Source organism: Motacilla alba, chromosome 20, assembly GCF_015832195.1.
Source record: "Motacilla alba alba isolate MOTALB_02 chromosome 20, Motacilla_alba_V1.0_pri, whole genome shotgun sequence".
NCBI lineage: Eukaryota > Metazoa > Chordata > Aves > Passeriformes > Motacillidae > Motacilla > Motacilla alba.
Window position 1 is genome coordinate 351464 of NC_052035.1, and position 16572 is coordinate 368035.

At 47.8% G+C, this 16572-nt stretch overlaps 1 protein-coding gene and 1 non-coding gene across 3 annotated transcripts in view; one reads left to right on the forward strand and one right to left on the reverse strand.

Moving 5' to 3' along the window:
* Positions 1–1835: 1835 nt before the first annotated feature.
* Positions 1836–1907, reverse strand: TRNAE-UUC. Its single transcript has one exon. It is a non-coding gene; the product is annotated as a tRNA-Glu (tRNA).
* A 7373-nt stretch (positions 1908–9280) lies between these two features.
* LOC119710120 (rho GTPase-activating protein 39-like) overlaps positions 9281–16572 on the forward strand; it is a 59741-nt gene continuing 52449 nt past the window's right edge. Inside the window, exon 1 of one of the 2 annotated variants that reach the window (XM_038158746.1) lies at positions 9281–12371. In XM_038158746.1, the coding sequence (XP_038014674.1) occupies positions 12361–12371 (11 nt within the window). In that variant the 5' untranslated portion in view covers positions 9281–12360. The remainder of the gene's footprint in view (positions 12372–16572) is intronic. The other variant, XM_038158745.1, reaches the window with a different exon arrangement.

Here is a 16572-nt window from a genome sequence, read left to right on the forward strand (position 1 = left end):
AATGTTAATAGCAGAAAATGATCCTGGGGCTCTTGCCCAGAGTGTCCAAGTCTTTCTAAGATGAAGTAGTCAACTAGTAAGAGTTTGGAACATTTAGGAAAAATGATCTGTTTAAAATTAAAAACAAAGCATGACTATAATAGGGTTTTTCCAACCTAATAATTTCTGTATGTTATAAATAAGAAGCTTGACTAGGCCAATATTCAAGCAGCAATCAATTTATTAATTAATGTGGTAAAGTATGAGCAAAACAGTGCTGGGTACAGTGGGGGAAGTTTTCCCTCCAGTTGCACAACGATTGTTGAGGCTTACAGATATTTATAGGGGTACTCATAAGCTTTGTCAGCAGTTTCTATTCCTAATTTTTACATCATAATTCTATACACTGTTGTGAGTTAGTTTTCTCAGGATGTACCCCAGAAAGGAGTATTCCCAGATGGTGGGGTCCGACTTCCGAAAGAAGAAAGAGGTCTTCCAGCTGGTGCGGTCCAGACTCCAGATGTGGGCCCACCTTTTAATTGCAAAGACTATAAATCTCATAACAGTGATGTCCAGCTTCCCTTGGTTGAAACTATCAATCCTTGGGTTGATGTTCATCTTCCTTTCTCAAGCTACTTTTTACAGTTTTGCTAAGGTGTTGAGATAAGCGTTTCCTTTATATATATTGTAAAGCTATAGTTTCAAAGCTCCTTACTACAAGCAATATTCTAAAATTATACTTCAGAAGGTTATTATTGCAAAGCTGTTCAAGGCTTAGCTACAAGCAGAAAGTTCCTGTCCAGTAGCAACATCCTTAAAGCTTTAATTCAAATGCTATAAAGGTTAATTGCGAACAAAGGATAGGTCAAAGGCCTTCTTCCATGCTTTACTCTCTCAGTTATTTATTAGAATTCCTCTTTATAACTGTCCCATGATCAGTTTCCACACATATCACAATCACAAGTACACACGTTGCCTGTATGTACCTGACACGAAACACAGCTTGGTATTTCACATGTACAGTTTGGTTGTAAACAAAATTACTAGTCTCACTGAAAAAAAGAGGTTTGTTGTATTTGTTCCTATGCACTGCTCTGGCTGCTTGTCCCTTACCCCTTGGCTTTCAGTCAGCCACCAGGTCTGGTCGAACTAGCTCCCTGTTCCTTGTTCCCCCACCTTGCTGTGATTGTGACTGAAGTATGTGTATAGGCTCATGATGGTGGATTTACCTACGGCTTTTCTCTATCATCATTTGCCTGTGGAGCCAGGCTCTGGAAGGAGTACACACACGGGGTTTTTTGTCTACTCCACTAACACACCCCTTGCCCACGGCTGGTGCCCAGGCAGTGTGGGAGAAAAGAAGCACCCCCACACTTACAGTACTCACAGAGAGGGTGAAGGTGGCTAATGAGGGATCTGGAGTAGCAAATAGCTGCACAAGCTCCATGTCCAGCCCTGTGGCCGGACCCGGCGTATCATAGCAATGCCCTGGACCATCAGCTGTCGACGCTCAGCTCCGCAGGGCTGTTGGTGTGGTCACTACGCACTCGCTGGATTCACCTCTAGAGCTGAGGGGAAGCTGTCAGTAACACACTTCCTAAAAAAGGTTTTCTTGTTTGTGGGATGGCTTGATCCGGAGGAGAGACTGGATCTGCAGTGCTGAAACATAGTGCCGCCTTATCGCTGGTGCTCCTTCCTCTAAACCTGGCTCGGTACTCGCGCCAGAAGTTCGTTCGTCTCAGGCGCCAGGGTTGCGGGCGGGAGTTTGTGTTATACCTGCGCTGCGAGGGGTAGGAGAGATCGCGCAGAACTACCAACCAAAAGGCAAGTAGGCGAACTAAATAAAAACGTCTGCCTTCCCACACCGGGAGTCGAACCCGGGCCGCCTGGGTGAAAACCAGGAATCCTAACCGCTAGACCATGTGGGACTGGATACGAGATGATTGTTCCTGCGCCAGGTCATTTGTGCATTGCTCGTTCCTGCACGGTCTCCTGTCCCCACGGCCCCCCCGCGCGGCGCGCTGCCCCCCGCACGTTTCCCCCTGCCTGCTGACTGCCGTTCACTGCTCGCTGACCTCTGCCCGCACCGTTGGTCAGGATCAGGGAGTGGGGTGAGGGGTGCAGGGCCACTCCTTCACTTACTTAAAAGATGAGGTTGGAAGTTGACAAAACTGAAGAAGTAGGAAATTACTAAGGGGAAGATGAACAAATGAAGTACGGCCTAAAAAGGCACAGAAACTTCGTAACAGTGACCCATGTGCTCTGAAACAAATCTGAGCAACCACAAAAGCAGGCAGAACAACTGCACTACCCAGTTTTGTCTGAGAACAACCTTATCAGACACTGGTACAAGGCAGGTAACAGGCAGCTGCAGATGTGCAGGAAGAACTGACTATTGAGCACATGGAAGAGTAATGCTGGATGTTGAAGAAACTTCACTCAATGTACCTAAACCATTTTAATCTTTCAAGATGTAACTGAACCCCTATATGTGGAAAATTCAGACCTAAATAGGCAAAGGAGAGAATTAGGACTATTGTAGTGAACAGAGCGTAAAACCAGTGGTGGTGACAGTAATGTATTTAGGAGGTCAGAGTTGCTACCAAGGCAGAAAACATCATTATGAAGTCTCCAATTACCATCACACCAAATGAGTAAGTGTCACATCAGTGTATCATGTGCTTGCTACATTTAGATATCACAAAGGTTTGACTTTTGGAACAGCTGGTTGGAGAACATAAAAGAAGTAATTTGGTTTAATGCTGAGTTGTGTGAGGAGCTGTTAGAACAGTCATGCATAGCAGTGAGTATAATGTACTCAATCTGGTGACATTGAAAGAACAACATGAACAAAGAAATTCCTACCTCGAGAGGTTCTTAAAAAATGAATAAACCAAAAGGATAATATGGTTGTAAGAAGCATGGAGATTCTAAAATTACTCAGACCACTTGTATCACCACAAAGAAAAAGCTATGGTTACAAATCCCGCCCCCCCCCCCCCCCAAAAAAAAAATGTTATGGATATATTAAATTAAAGATAAAATACCCTTCAAAATGTGAACGTGGCATAGACCATGTCCATATGCCAGCAGAGAAAATCCTGAATAGGTTATAAACTATCAACATAATCTGACAGTAACTACAGAAGGTAGATTTGAACAGATTCTATTTCCTCGCATGGATCCCAACTGCAGCCCACTGACCTCCATGAGGTTGCTAAAGACATCGACAAGGACTGGGTGACAGCTAGACAGCCCAGCTTTTTTGGCACACAATATCTTAGTCTGTCTCTGACATGAGGGGGAAATTTGCTCCCCAAGAACTTGACAGCAGTGGTGGAGAGATTTGAGTTTCTTCTATGTATCAACCTGCTTATGCTCAGCTTCGCTTCTAGTTTTAGAACTAGATGAATCTCTTTCTCCTTCCAGAAGGCCTGGTGAAATGTCAATATGAGCAGCAGTGCCAGCATCTACGCCCCTCCACTTTTGCTTGCTTAGGAATTGCATGTGAGGGAAGCACAAAGGTTTTCCTTTGTCAACCATCCCTGAAGATCAGGACCTGGGGGAGACAGAATTTTAGCTTCATTTCAACTGGCCATGCTCATGCTGTTAATCTCATCTGTCTGTGAGGCTGTTCTCAGGGCCCCAAGAGCACTAACAAGCCCTTAGGCCAGCCTCACTTAGGGCTTGCACCCCAGCCCTGCCCAGGAGCCCCAGTCCACATCAGCCCTGTGTGGCAGCAGCTCTATCCACAGACAGCAGCAGGCAGAGCTTTCCCAGGCATTTTTCTGGGGAAGGCTGTGAGAAGATCAGAGAAAAGAATGAGAAACAATTCTTATCTTCACTTGCTGCACCTGTTGTGCACATGTGGAATATGTTATGGAGATTTGGTTACCAAAGGGTGATTTCTTAACTGGACACTGGTGATGGTGTTTTGATTGATTGACCAATTAGGTTAAAGCTGTATCGGACGTCTGGAAGGGGATGAGTTTCTTAATGAGTACAGTATAGAATAGGATAACATAGTGTAATAAAGCGATTGATCAGCCTTCTGGAATCATGGAGTCAATGCCAATTATTACCAGCTGGGGGCCTGTAGCAACAGCCCTGGACCCTCAGGCCCCATCTGAGCTGTGTTGAGGTGTGCTTGTCTCCAGTGCTATTCATCAATATGCCCATGCCCATGCCCAGCCCTGAGTCTCTGACCCTGACCTGGAGTCTGCCTGCCTGACCTAACCTCAGCTCTGCCTTGTTACTACAGACCTGTCATGGGCTGGGTCTGGCCCTGGTCACCATCACTGGCCTCATGCTGATCCCAGCCTGCAGACTGACATTTCAAGTTGACCTCAGACTTGCCTCATCCCTGTGAGATGCTCAACTGTCTGGGCTACCCCTGAGACAGCCCCGTCACAGTGGGGCTGACCATGACCTCCTGCAGATGTGCTATTCTGGTGGACTACCTGCAGGGTGCATGGGGTGGTCCCCTGAGACACTGCTCTGGTGTAATCCCAAGTGTTTTCTCTCTCCTCTAACAGCAGCTGTTCACAATGAGCAGCCTCAAAGGGACATGGACAGAGATGCACGAGTTCAAGCTGTCAGCAGCACTCAGCCTGAGTGCACAGCACTCAAAATATAAGAACCTGTAGGTTGAGTTGATCTGCTTAGTAGATCTCCAAGATGTTTAAAAAACTAACAAAGAACAGCCTTCAAAGGGGTTTGCCTAAAGCTGAATACCTACATGCTGAGAGAAGCCAGCTTGCCTGTCACAGTTAGTGTAGCACAGGGGGACATTGAGCATTGCAATGCTGGCAATAACAGGTTTGGAAACTTCACTTCCCCCTTCAGTTATGTGGTAGAGCAAAGAATTTGCTCCTGTTCAGCAGGAACATGGCTGGTCCTCAAACCTTCGACTGTATGAGAGAGGACAACAGATGAACAGTTATAACCCACTTCTAGTGCTCGTGATAGGATTTCTGTTTTCATTGTGTATTAGTAAGCAGGTGGTATGCGGGCAGAGGTCAAGACAATACCTGAGAGCAAAAGGGTTTGAATTTTAAAAAATGAAATCTGTTTTATTTTATTGAAAGGATACAGTAAGAAATAACAATGTGCATAAATTTCAGTTGAGGACACCTATAAACAACAAAATGGAACGGGTTTTTTTTGTGTTAGTTAAAAAGAACGGGAATAATGAGATGAAGCTGAGAAAACTTAGGCAAAACACCCTGGTAGGATTTCAGATAGATGTCTGAATGGTCATCCTAGAGACAACAAGGCCAGGAAGAATTACCCCCAGAAATGCCTCTGCACTGGTCAGAAATGGTGAATGTGATCTCACAAATCCCCATTTTTCTTTATGTCTTGAGACCTGACTGTGGGACCTGCTTCTAGGTTACTCATAGAAATGGGGATTCAATTAGTTTGTCAAGGCTTGGGAGAAAAAAAATCAGACTATAGGATTAACTTGAGGAGTTACAGGTTCTGCCTGTGGCTAAACAATAAATTCAGTTCTTGCCAAGTACCTAGAATATTATATTGTGTAACACAAATGTCAACCACAGCAAAGCCAGATGGGCCAAGCAGCACGTGCAGCCCAGTGGGAGAGCAAGCAGGGAGGTACAGGGAGGTGGCACAGCTCTGTCTCTATCACTCATGCTGCTGTTTGGATGCACTGGCGGTACTAGCTCAGTCTTGTGTCATAAGCTCTGGCCACAGGCCTCTCAGCAACCGTCCTCTGCTCTGGGCAGGTGTCCCCCAGCTCAAGGCTGCTGTTTCATGTTTTCCAGAGTATAACATTGCCTGTGGGGCAGAGAGCACCACTGCCCAGCTTGACCAGTAAATACTTAGCAGAAATATATTTGAGAGCAGCAGAGTTTACCAGAAACAGAGAAGTATGGGAGGCTGTGATACAGTACAAGTCCTTTGGGAACCTGTAACTGATTTGGTGTCAGGAACATAAGTACCTTATTTTGGGGAGTTTTCATCCCACATGAATTTTTAAGTAAGACAGGCAAACCTCTGCTGGGGACATTTTCCTGACCTTCACTGCCAGCAACCTCAGAGTTTGGCTCATAGAAAGTTACCTGGGAGCATGGACCTCCTTCCTGTGTCTTGTCTAGCCTTGGAACAAGGACTACTCTGGACAGCAGAGTCGATCTGGTTCACAAGGGACATCCCACCTCCACCTTCCTCCCCTGTTCTTCCGGCCCATCCTGGAGTGTGGCTGCTTTCCTCATTCTCATCCCAGTGTTTGCCAGATCATCCATCAGGCCAATACAGGTTCCTAACTGTCAAAACACCACTCACTTTTGATCCATGCCAGTTTAATGAGCTGATGGTATTCACCCAAGCTCAGATGAACACCAGAATCAGGACTCAGAGCAACAAGAAAAGCAGGATTTGTTGGGCCCTCGGCTCAGTTCAGCCATTTCACCTACTACAGCCTTCCTTCCCATGCAAGGGCATGTTGACATTGTATCTAATGCCCTTCCTTTCTTGGCAGCTCTCCTGTCAAAGGACACCCGTCTCCTTTGCTGCGGGAAGATGTTACCCAAGCTATATAATGCCATGGCTTTGTCAGCAGCCAGGAAGCTACAATAGTAGGGAAGATGGCAAAAACCTCCCCAGTTATGTTTTTTACTCACAATCTGTTTTAGAAGGCAGGAGAGGAAACAAAGAGCATTTGCTGCTCCATCTGTTTCCATGTCCCACGCTGCACGGTTGGGTTACAGCCAGCTGCTGCATTGCCAAGCAGTAATGCAATAGCACTGCTGCTTACTCTGCAAAGGAGCTAAAGATGGTAAAGCAGAAAAAATTAGGACACACTGATTTTTTAAAAGCCCCATTGCAAAACACCTGGCTAGTTATATAAATTTATATAATGCCTGCTATGAAAAAAAACAAAAAAACAAAAAAAAAAACAAACAACAACAACAAAAAACAAACAAACAAAAAACCAAACAAACAAACAAAAACCCCAAAACCACTACAACCTGCTGATCAGTGCTTAAAAACATGCATTTTTACAAATGATCAAATATTTCCAACTATCCTTTTTCAAAGGACTGTCCTGGGCTATTCAATATCATCATCTTCACAAAACAGACAGGATTAATGAAGAACAGGGATATTTTTTTTCTTTTCCTCATACTTGCTAAGACCATTTGCCAGAGAGAACTTTCACAGCCCACAATCCAAAGAACTGCAGCCGGTAATACCTGCAACCACGTCAGCCTAGTTCCACACAATAAGGTCTTTGAGACACTGGATACCAGATGTCTGTGCTGCAATGCTGGAGAATTCACCACATATGGTGCATTTGAGCCCCACTCAAATCTCCAGCTCCCTGATATGGAGTTACAGACATGTAGGTTGGGAGGGACCTTTGGTGAGCATTAGCCCGAACTCTTGCTTGAAATAAGACCATCACCAATACTAGATCAGAAAACCATGGCTTTGCATAACCAAACCTTGAAAATCTCCAAGTGTGGAGGGATAGAATGTGAGAAAATAAAGATAGTGCAGAAGGTAATCTCACCCCTGAGGAGTTACAGCTGTACCAATTATCAAAGATTAGGAACAGGCCTGACTTTAACAGGCCACAGCTGTAACCAATGAGAAGAAGAGTGCTATAAGATGTGGGGGGATAGAATAGAGATGGTATAGAAAATAATCCTACCCCTAAAGAGCTGCAGCTGGGCCAATTATCAAAAATGAGAAGGCCTAACTTCAACGGGCCACAGCTGTAACTAATAAGAACAATAGGAGCTATAAAAGAATGGGTTAGCTTGTTAAGAGAACATTTCCCGAAGCAGGAAGGGAACTGGAGTCAGTCGGTTACCTGGTGAGAGAAAAAGGATGTGCTTGGAAGAGCTGCTTACCAGAAAACACCAAAAAGGTATGAAACTTTTGTAAGAAAGAGATGATAGTATAAAAATTCCTGTTACATATATGCCTATATGACAACAATAAGAGAAGTGGGTTGGCTGGTTAAGAAGAGAGCTAGGAGTGATGGAGCTGGAGTTTGATGGCTGTGCTGTGAAGAAGAAGGAGTCAGTGCTGTGAGGAGCTGCCTGTGAGAAATCCCCAAGAAGGTATGAAACTATTACCATAAGACGACAACATCCAAGGACAGAGATCTCATCACTCATCTGAGTGAACTGTGCCCCCCAGTCAGCCCAGCACTTAATCTTTCTTGCAGCAAAGAGCTCCACATAGTGAGCCCACATGTAAACACTCATAGGAGTATCTGGGCAGTAGTTTGACCTATTTAACACAGGGCTTTCACAGAATGTTTTCTGGTATTATTGGCTCCCTCATCACAAGAGAACATCAAGCTGCTCCTATCCACCCTTCCAGCTATGGGGCCTTGGGGTGCTGGAAGCAGGAGAGGATGACAGATGAGCAGAAGACAAGGGGACAGCACAACAGCACCATACTCACCATGCAAGAGGAGCAGAGAGTTTAGTGTCAGTAACCAGGGTCAGCCAGGGCTGAGTGACTGCTGACCTAGTGAGTGGGCCTGGCACAAGCTTCAGTGGAGTACAGCTGAGGTGAGGTCAAGGCTGAAGACCTGAGCTCAAATGCAGCTCACGAGTAGCACTGGGAGTCCCCAGTGAAGCATCTCCCAACTCATCCTCCCACCATTGCAGGTGCCCTGGAAGGTGGATTCAAGGCTGCAGCTGCACTGGGGCAGTGCTGGCTGTAAGCCTAGCTACATAGACCTTGCCAAACGTTTTAGGCATCTACTCCCAGTATCACCAGTCTCTCAACAAAGGTTTGTCAGACTTGACTGGAGCTGTTACTCCCTTCCTTGCTGTATATGGAGACAGTTGCTGTTGGACTGGTTCCAAGCTGCGCAACCCAGTTTGTTAATAGAGGCAGAGCAAGGGCAGTGCCTGCTGGCCCAAACCTCTAGGGCAATGTGCTGACTGTGCTCACATCTGTAGTATGTCTGTCTGGGGATTGCCAGAAGTCTCAGCCTGGGATGTACAAGCAGGACAGCAGAACTGCAATCCTAAGCTTTCCATAGCTTTAGCATCACTGGTTCTTCCACACCCCCATACGAGGAAGACCTCTCATGCCAGGACCTCCACTGGCCATTTCCTGACATGGAGTGTATGCCCAAGTTGAGCATCAGATGAGCAGTTTTATGAAAGGGTGTACAACTCCAAATACAGTTACTTCCACTTGGGAGCAGTATCTGAGGAACAATTCAAACATGATCTCAGGGAGCTGCCTCATTTTGTAGTTCTGCAGTGAGTTATACAGTATATTCTTCAGCCAAGAACAGGCAGCAATGAGATGATTTGGTCTGGAAACACTGATCTCTTACCACATCTTACAGTGGTCTGGTGTTCACAGCTTTACGATTCATGAAGGCTAGTTCTTCTTTTATTAGCAAGAGAGCCAGGGCCCTCTGTTCTCAGAGACACTGCAGTGTTTCTTCCATGCTCTCAAGTCACTTCACATTCACCTTCTGCTGCCACTTTTGGTGTATTGATAACAGGCCTCATGACTGGTGGGCTTGATCTCCCAAGCATGCATCACAGTGACCCACCTGTATCTCTGGAGGAGGATTGCCTTGTGTTATTGCACCAGGTGTGAGCAGAAGTTTTCTTCAGCCCCTAATTGTCTGAGCTGTGAAAGTCTCTGAAAAAGTTCCCACAAAAAAAGCTTTTCCTTTAGCTTCTTCATTTCCCCCCTCTAGGATTATTCTCCCCCTCCCCAAGTCACTAGTGCATCATTAGCACCTACATGCAAGGCTCAGCCTCAGAGCTGTCTGTTGTGACGGATAATTCAACCTCCTATCACCCAGCTTTCCTTCTCCAGCAGTGGGGACCTCTGCTCCCAAGAGTGTCCTTGATGTCAGCAGATGTGTGACCCTCCTCTAGTGGGGAGGTTCTGCCTCTGCAGAGGTTCTGCTCTGCATTTTGATGCCCTTCTGCTGTGTGACTTTGTGCAGGTCAGCACAGAGCTGCCAGCTCATGAGTTGGACTGACCTGAGATGTCAAATCAATGTGTCCTTTGTGTCCTTGAGAGCCTCTAGTTTGCCCACTTTGGCCTGAAGAGAGACAAGATCTCTTAGTGCAGAATAATATCCCAAGAGTTTGAGCTGTGGCAGCCAAGTGATGATGTTTAGGCTGCCAGAGGTGTAGGTGGAAAACAGCCTACACATTATCATCAAACCCTGAAATATGCAAAATAAAATGAGAATGTTGCAAAAAAAATGAATATTTTGTCTGGTCCATCCTGCAGCCAACTTCCCACTTACTGTGTCAGGTCACTCATTTTGGGGGGGCCTCCAAAGCTGGGCCTTCTGAAACCTCCTATGTCCCCAGCATCTATGTTCAGCAGGTCCAAAGGACCTTGCTAGCACAAAAATGATGATCAAACTGTTAAAATTCTTACACACTAAGTCTGTGTCTACAGGAGCCCTTGAACAGACTATCAGGCTGCTATAAGCATTTTCCCAGTATTACTGTTTCCCTGAGGACAGGTATAGCCTGTATTGGCAAAGGTAAGCAATATCTGCGTCTCCACAAGGAGGGATGCCAATTTAATCATAGTAGAGCTACACCAGCAAATTTTTGTTTTCAGCACAGACCTGGTTCAATTCCTCCTTTTCTTTCTTGCTAGCCTGTGTCTCAGACCCTGAGCTTTGCAGTCCCACAGAAGTCAACTTCTCCTGCCTGCTTTCCCACAGCACCTCAGGCATCTCCAGCAGCTTCACAGCTCCTGTGGGGGCCCCACTCACCACTGGCCCCCAGCTGCAGGGACACACTCTTCCCCACCCCCATAAGCACAGTGCAGCTGTGTGACCAGCCTACAAGTGCAGCAGCCATGATCTCACTCTCTCTCTATTTGCTATTTAAAAATGCAGTGGGAATTTCATGGGAATGTCTTCAGACTAAGTTGCCCTCAAGTTCTCAATAGTGCCAAAATGCCATTTGAAAATTAGCGCAGTGTTGCTCTGGGTGGGATGCTCACCGTTGGCTTGCATGGGGTCATTAATAAGCTGAATGGATTAATTCCTTACCATAGCAGACATTTGCTCCCTGGTGCGACATGAGCCCCAAACCACTCTGTTAGTGGCAAAATCCACCAATCTGTCAAGTCTTGCGCCCCTAGTTATAGGGTCTGAAGAATCTGGGCAGCTCAACCCTCAGGATTTGCATCCACATGGGATTGTTTCTATTCTGGAATAACAGGACAGTAAAAGATTCCTTGGGAGCAGTGCCACATTGCAGCAATTGCTGATACACAGGAGCTGTTCTGTGCCACCATGCCAAATGACATACCCCAAAGCAGTGGCTGATAGAAGCTGATCTAGCAGGACTGACCTCTAGAGCACGGCTTGTTTATTCAGAGTACTCATGCTGGCTGAGGAGCAGGGCTCTACTTGTTCTTGAGGTCTCTGAACCTATGCTGTTTGTATTCCGCTGGTGGATCTGTGCATCTGCAGGAGACACACCTGATATTCTTGCACAGCTTTGACCAGTCTACTATGTGTTCAGGATAGAGAAGAAACAGAAAGTCTGCAAAATCGGCCCAGACAAAGCTGCTGGGGCAAAAAAAGAGAAAACATCTGGGCAAACCCAGAGAATGGCAGCCTTACAGCTCAGGCTGACCCAAATGTCTGTACCCTCCCAACTGGAAGCAGAGACAGCTCAACATCCAGCATTGGCAAAGGAACTTTGCTCTCTCAATGCTCCACACTGACTCAAGTCCCCCCCCTGCCACTTTCCATCCACACTCTTGCAGGATATCGGGAGTACCAGAGGGCAGAGTAGAACCAATAAAACCTTACGTGCCCAGGGCAGCGGGAGGCAGCGTCGGGAGAACAGGGTTCACCGGTGCAGCTGTGATCCAGCGGCGCGCACAGGCCGTACCTGGGGCCCACAACTACAGCGCTGCCAAAAGATCCCCGAGGCGAGAGCAGGATGTGACCGGCCTGACCACGGTTTTCCTCACAAAAGAGGTCATGACCACTGATTTTTGCCATTGACCTGTAGCTTAAATAAGGCTTCAGCGGCTCCAAAACTGATGTCCCGGCTCCGCTTCCACTCTCCTTCTTTCCATTCCTCGGGCCGGAGTTCCGCGACGACAGGGCTCGGCGGGCTAGGTCGGGCTCCGTAGCGAACGCACCCGCCACCAGGGGCTGCCCTCAACCCGCGGCTCCACCACTACCGCCGACCTCGCCGGTCCCGGCCAGTCCCGCCCCGCCCCGCCCCGTCCCGTCCCGTCCCGACACAGCAGCCCCCAGCAGAGGGACCTGGGGAGCGGCCGGGGGTCCCGGGTCGGGCCGCACCACCCCCGGGCGGGGCCGGGCCGGGCCGGGATCGGATTTCACATCCTGCCCCGCTCGCGGGCAGAGCGGCCATGGCGGAGAGGTGAGTGTGGCCGTCATGCACCTGTTGAGCGGCGGGAGAGGGAAGAGAGGCGTTGTCGCTCCCCGGGGCAGTGGGCCTGGGCCGGGAGTAACTCTCGGCTCGGGTGGACGTGGGGCCGAGCAAGCCGACGCGGCAGGTGAAATGCAGCCGAGCCGAGTCGAGTCGAGCTGTGCCGTGCCGAGCGGTCAGACTCGTGCGGGGCGGTGGTCCCGGGCCGCCTCCCGCCGCGCTGGGCTGTCTGTGGGGGGACTTCCCTCTCGCACAGTTCTAGCTCCCGCCGGGGCCTCCGCCTGGGGCCGGGACTGGGCTGTTTGCGGCCTCCGAGCAAAGGCGGGCGGCCATGAGCTCGGCTGAGCGCAGCCGGCCCGGCCCTGACTCGGAGTCCTCCCTCCTGCCTGTCGCCGGGGCCTCCCCGGAGGCTGCGGCCGGACTCTGTCGGGTATCCTCGCACCTCCGAAGACGGGCGGCTCGTCGGGAGTCCACCATGGTTTTGTGCCCGTTCCAGCCCGGGTTCGCTGGCGCTGGGCTGGGTGCCTCCGGCAGCTTTCGCTCTTTCGCTTAAAAAATAAGCGCTTTTACAAAATGACAGTGAAAATACTATCGGATGTGGCGGTTGCACTGTGGCCAGAAGAGGGTTCTGTCCTCTCCTGGAAGTGGGTAGGGAGACAGGATCACCTGTTGGCAGTGAAAATGGAGGGCCAGGTAGCCAGGCCAGTTTCCCAGGCTGCATCCGGCTTCCGACAAACGCGGGCGGATTTTAGGGCTCCAGTGAATAACCCTATTGAAGGAGAACTCTTCCTGGTCCTTCTGCGCCTGGGATCGTCGGCCGGAAGTGGTTGAATTAAGTTTGGTTCTGCCAGGAGGAAAGTGCAGAGTCTGGCAGAGGCACTATCCTTGCTGTTGCTGATGCCAGTTGCAGTTGTGCTGTTTTGCCGGTGTTTTTTTTTTTTCTTCATCCTAGGTTAAATATTTGACTGATTTAAAATTCCTGCAGTGCAACTGTCTCTAGGGGTACTGGCTTCTCACGTTGTCGTTGGCTGGGGGAGAGCTGCACTGGCCTTTTGCTCAGTGCCTCATTGGTGATGCAAGGTGTTTGGAATAATTTTTTTGTTTCTCTTGCATTTGAAGTTGTTTTTCTTTTTCCTTCTGCATCTTTTGCAGCAGACCAGGGTTTGAGTTAGTCTGTAAGGAGCATCTTGGGAAGGGATAGCAAATCTCATTGAGGGTGGCCCTAAAATACCAGAATTCAGACAGAGCAAAATGATGAGCATAGCAGCATTCTCTCATCTTGCCAGGAGCAGCACCTCACAGCAGCTGCTTCTGCCTCCCTTTGACACTGTCTCCCATAGCATACTCCTAGATAAGCTGGCAGCTCGTGGCTTGGACAGGAGGGTCCTCCTATTCTGTCCACTCTGTGCTGGGTTAGGAACTGGCTGCGTAGCCGAGCCCAGAGAGTGGTGGTGAATGGTGCTGCATCCAGCTGGCAGCCAGTCACCAGTGGTGTTCCTCAGGGGTCTGTGCTGGGGCCAGTTCTGTTTAATGTTTTTATTGATGACATGGATGAGGGTTTAGAGTCTTTCATTAGTAAATTTGCAGATGACACTAAGCTGGGAGCGTGTGTCTGTTAGAGGGACGGAGGGCTCTGCAGAGGGACTTGAAACGGTTGGATGGATGGGCAGAATCTAATGGGATGAAGTTCAATAAGTCCAAGTGCCGAGTCCTGCACTTTGGCCACAATAACCCCCTGCAACGTTACAGGCTGGGAATGGTGTGGCTGGGCAGTGCTCAGGCGGAAAGGGACCTGGAAGGTGCTGGTTGACAGTCGGCTGAACGTGAGCCAGCAGTGTGCCCAGGTGGCCAAGAAAGCCAATGGCATCCTGGCCAGTATCAGGAATGGTGTGGCCAGCAGGAGCAGGGAGGTCATTCTTCCCCTGTACTCGGCACTGGTGAGGCCACACCTTGAGTGCTGTGTCCAGTTTTGGGCCCCTCAGTTTAGGAGGGATGTTGAGATGCTTGAGTGTGTCCAAAGGAGAGCAACGAGGCTGGTGAGGGGCTTGGAACACAAGCCGTATGAAGAACGACTGAGGGAGCTGGGGGTGCTCAGCCTGGAGAAAAGGAGACTCAGAGGTGACCTTATCACTTTCTTCAACTCCTGAAGGGTGGCTGTGGTGAGCTGGGGGTCGGTCTCTTTCTCCGGGCAACAACAGACAGAACAAGAGGACACAGTCTCAAGCTGCGCCAAGGGAGATACAGGCTAGAATTAAGGAAGAAGTTTTTCACAGAAGGAGTGGTCAAATACTGGAATCATCTGCCCAGGGAGGTGATGGAGTCACCATCCCTGGATGTGTTTGAAAAAAGACTGGATGTGGCACTTGGTGCCATGATCTGGTTGAGGTGTTAGAACATGGGTTGGACTCGATGATCTTAAAGGTCTCTTCCAACCTAGAAATTCTGTGATTCTGTGATTCTCTGTGCTTCTGACAGCCAAAGATGCTTGGAGAACAAGGTTGTAGATTCCTCATTTTGGGATAAACTCTAAAGCCTGACAAAATCGTGTAGATTTGAGGCTATCGTTCCACTAGTTGGTGCAGAGTACGGAGCTTCTTGTGCTGGATTTCACTGTGTTTTACCTGTGTATCCCTTGCTGTCTCTTAAGTGCTTTTGAATTTGGTTTTTGCTGGGTTGACGAGACAACTCTTCCTATCAGTTGCATGGAGGCTATTTGGAGGGATGCTGAGATCACAGTGGATTATGGGGATGCAAAATTAGAAGCCACAATTTTGTTCAGATAGTTCACGTGCCTTCTGTATTCACAATAGGTTTGCCTGGCTGAAACAGATATCTTGGCCTTAGCTGGGTGAAAATAAGCTGCAGTGAGATCTCAGTCCACAGGTCTGGTGCATTTTATGATTGAGAGAATTTTATGGTCATCCTTGAGATGCAAAAGTCTGCCTTCGGCCTGACCCTGACTGGATTTGCAGCAGAAATCGTCATGGGAGACATGCATGCGTAATATGCCATGCAGAACAGGGCTTACCGAGTGCTGCCCTGCTTTAGGGACACAAAATAAGTGTCTCCCATTCAACTGACTGACTTGATTTCTAGAAAAATATAATGTGTGGTACAAAGATGAAAGGAGAGCCTGGAATTCCTGTAGTGAGCTGCCTATGGGGTAAGAACATCTTGCGGATTTCCTTGTATTGGTGTCTGAGCTTTGACGCGTTTTTAATATCCATTTTGCCATTATTTTGGGGCTGCCTTCACAGGATTGGGGTAACTGCCTAATAACAAACCAGTAAAATTTTGTAAACTAGGGACCAAGGGATTTTTTTCCCCTGAGAGCCATGGAGGAAGAATTATTAGCATTGTTGAGGGACTGTGGGCAGAGCTTTAAGATACATAAAATCAGCTTTAATGGAATTACTTCTGCAGTTAAAGGTAAGAAAGCATAAACAGCTGTAGGAGTCTGACTTTTTGGCCCATGAGGGTGGCTTGTTTTTTTTCCACTGGCAGTGCCATTTAATAAATATTCATTAACCCTTTTTTGGAAGTCATGTATGTCATATCTCTATTTCCTGATGGGTAAGTGCTTTAGTAATGATACTACTTGGGTTGCCATTTTACTTATGGTGAAGAAAGCTTTTATGTTTGGACTTTTTGTTTTAGCAGCATGTTTTTGGCTGTTTGAATTAAACAGCCTCAGGATGGGTGTGAAGGAAGATCTTCCAGCCTACCCAGAAATACTGAGGTTGCTGAAGTCATGTTAGCTGGGTGGAAGGACTGGGAATGATACTAAGTGTGCTTGTTCAGCAGGAAACCTGCTGTTCTGGTTGGCTGTTTTAATTTGATTTATACAAAATGTAAGGGATTCATGTGTTTTGTTGTGGTTACAATGAGGCCTCTTAATTTTGTTATTAAATCTTGAGTCATTTTAGCATAGTTTGTTGTTTTTAGTTAATTCAGATTAATTCAGACTTTGAGTTTGCTCAAATACTAGTTTCCATGTTTTTTAGCAACTTTAATTTAGGAGTGAATGAAAACTTTGACACTTCATCACCCTGCCCTGGAGCTGCTGATGGGCTCTGTGTGTCTGAACTCAGCTGTGACTTTGCAGCAGAGGGGTCTTCTAATTTTGGCAGGGCATCCAAGCCTCTCACTGTTGTGCCGTGCAGAGCCCTCCACATCATCTGAACTGGGTCCA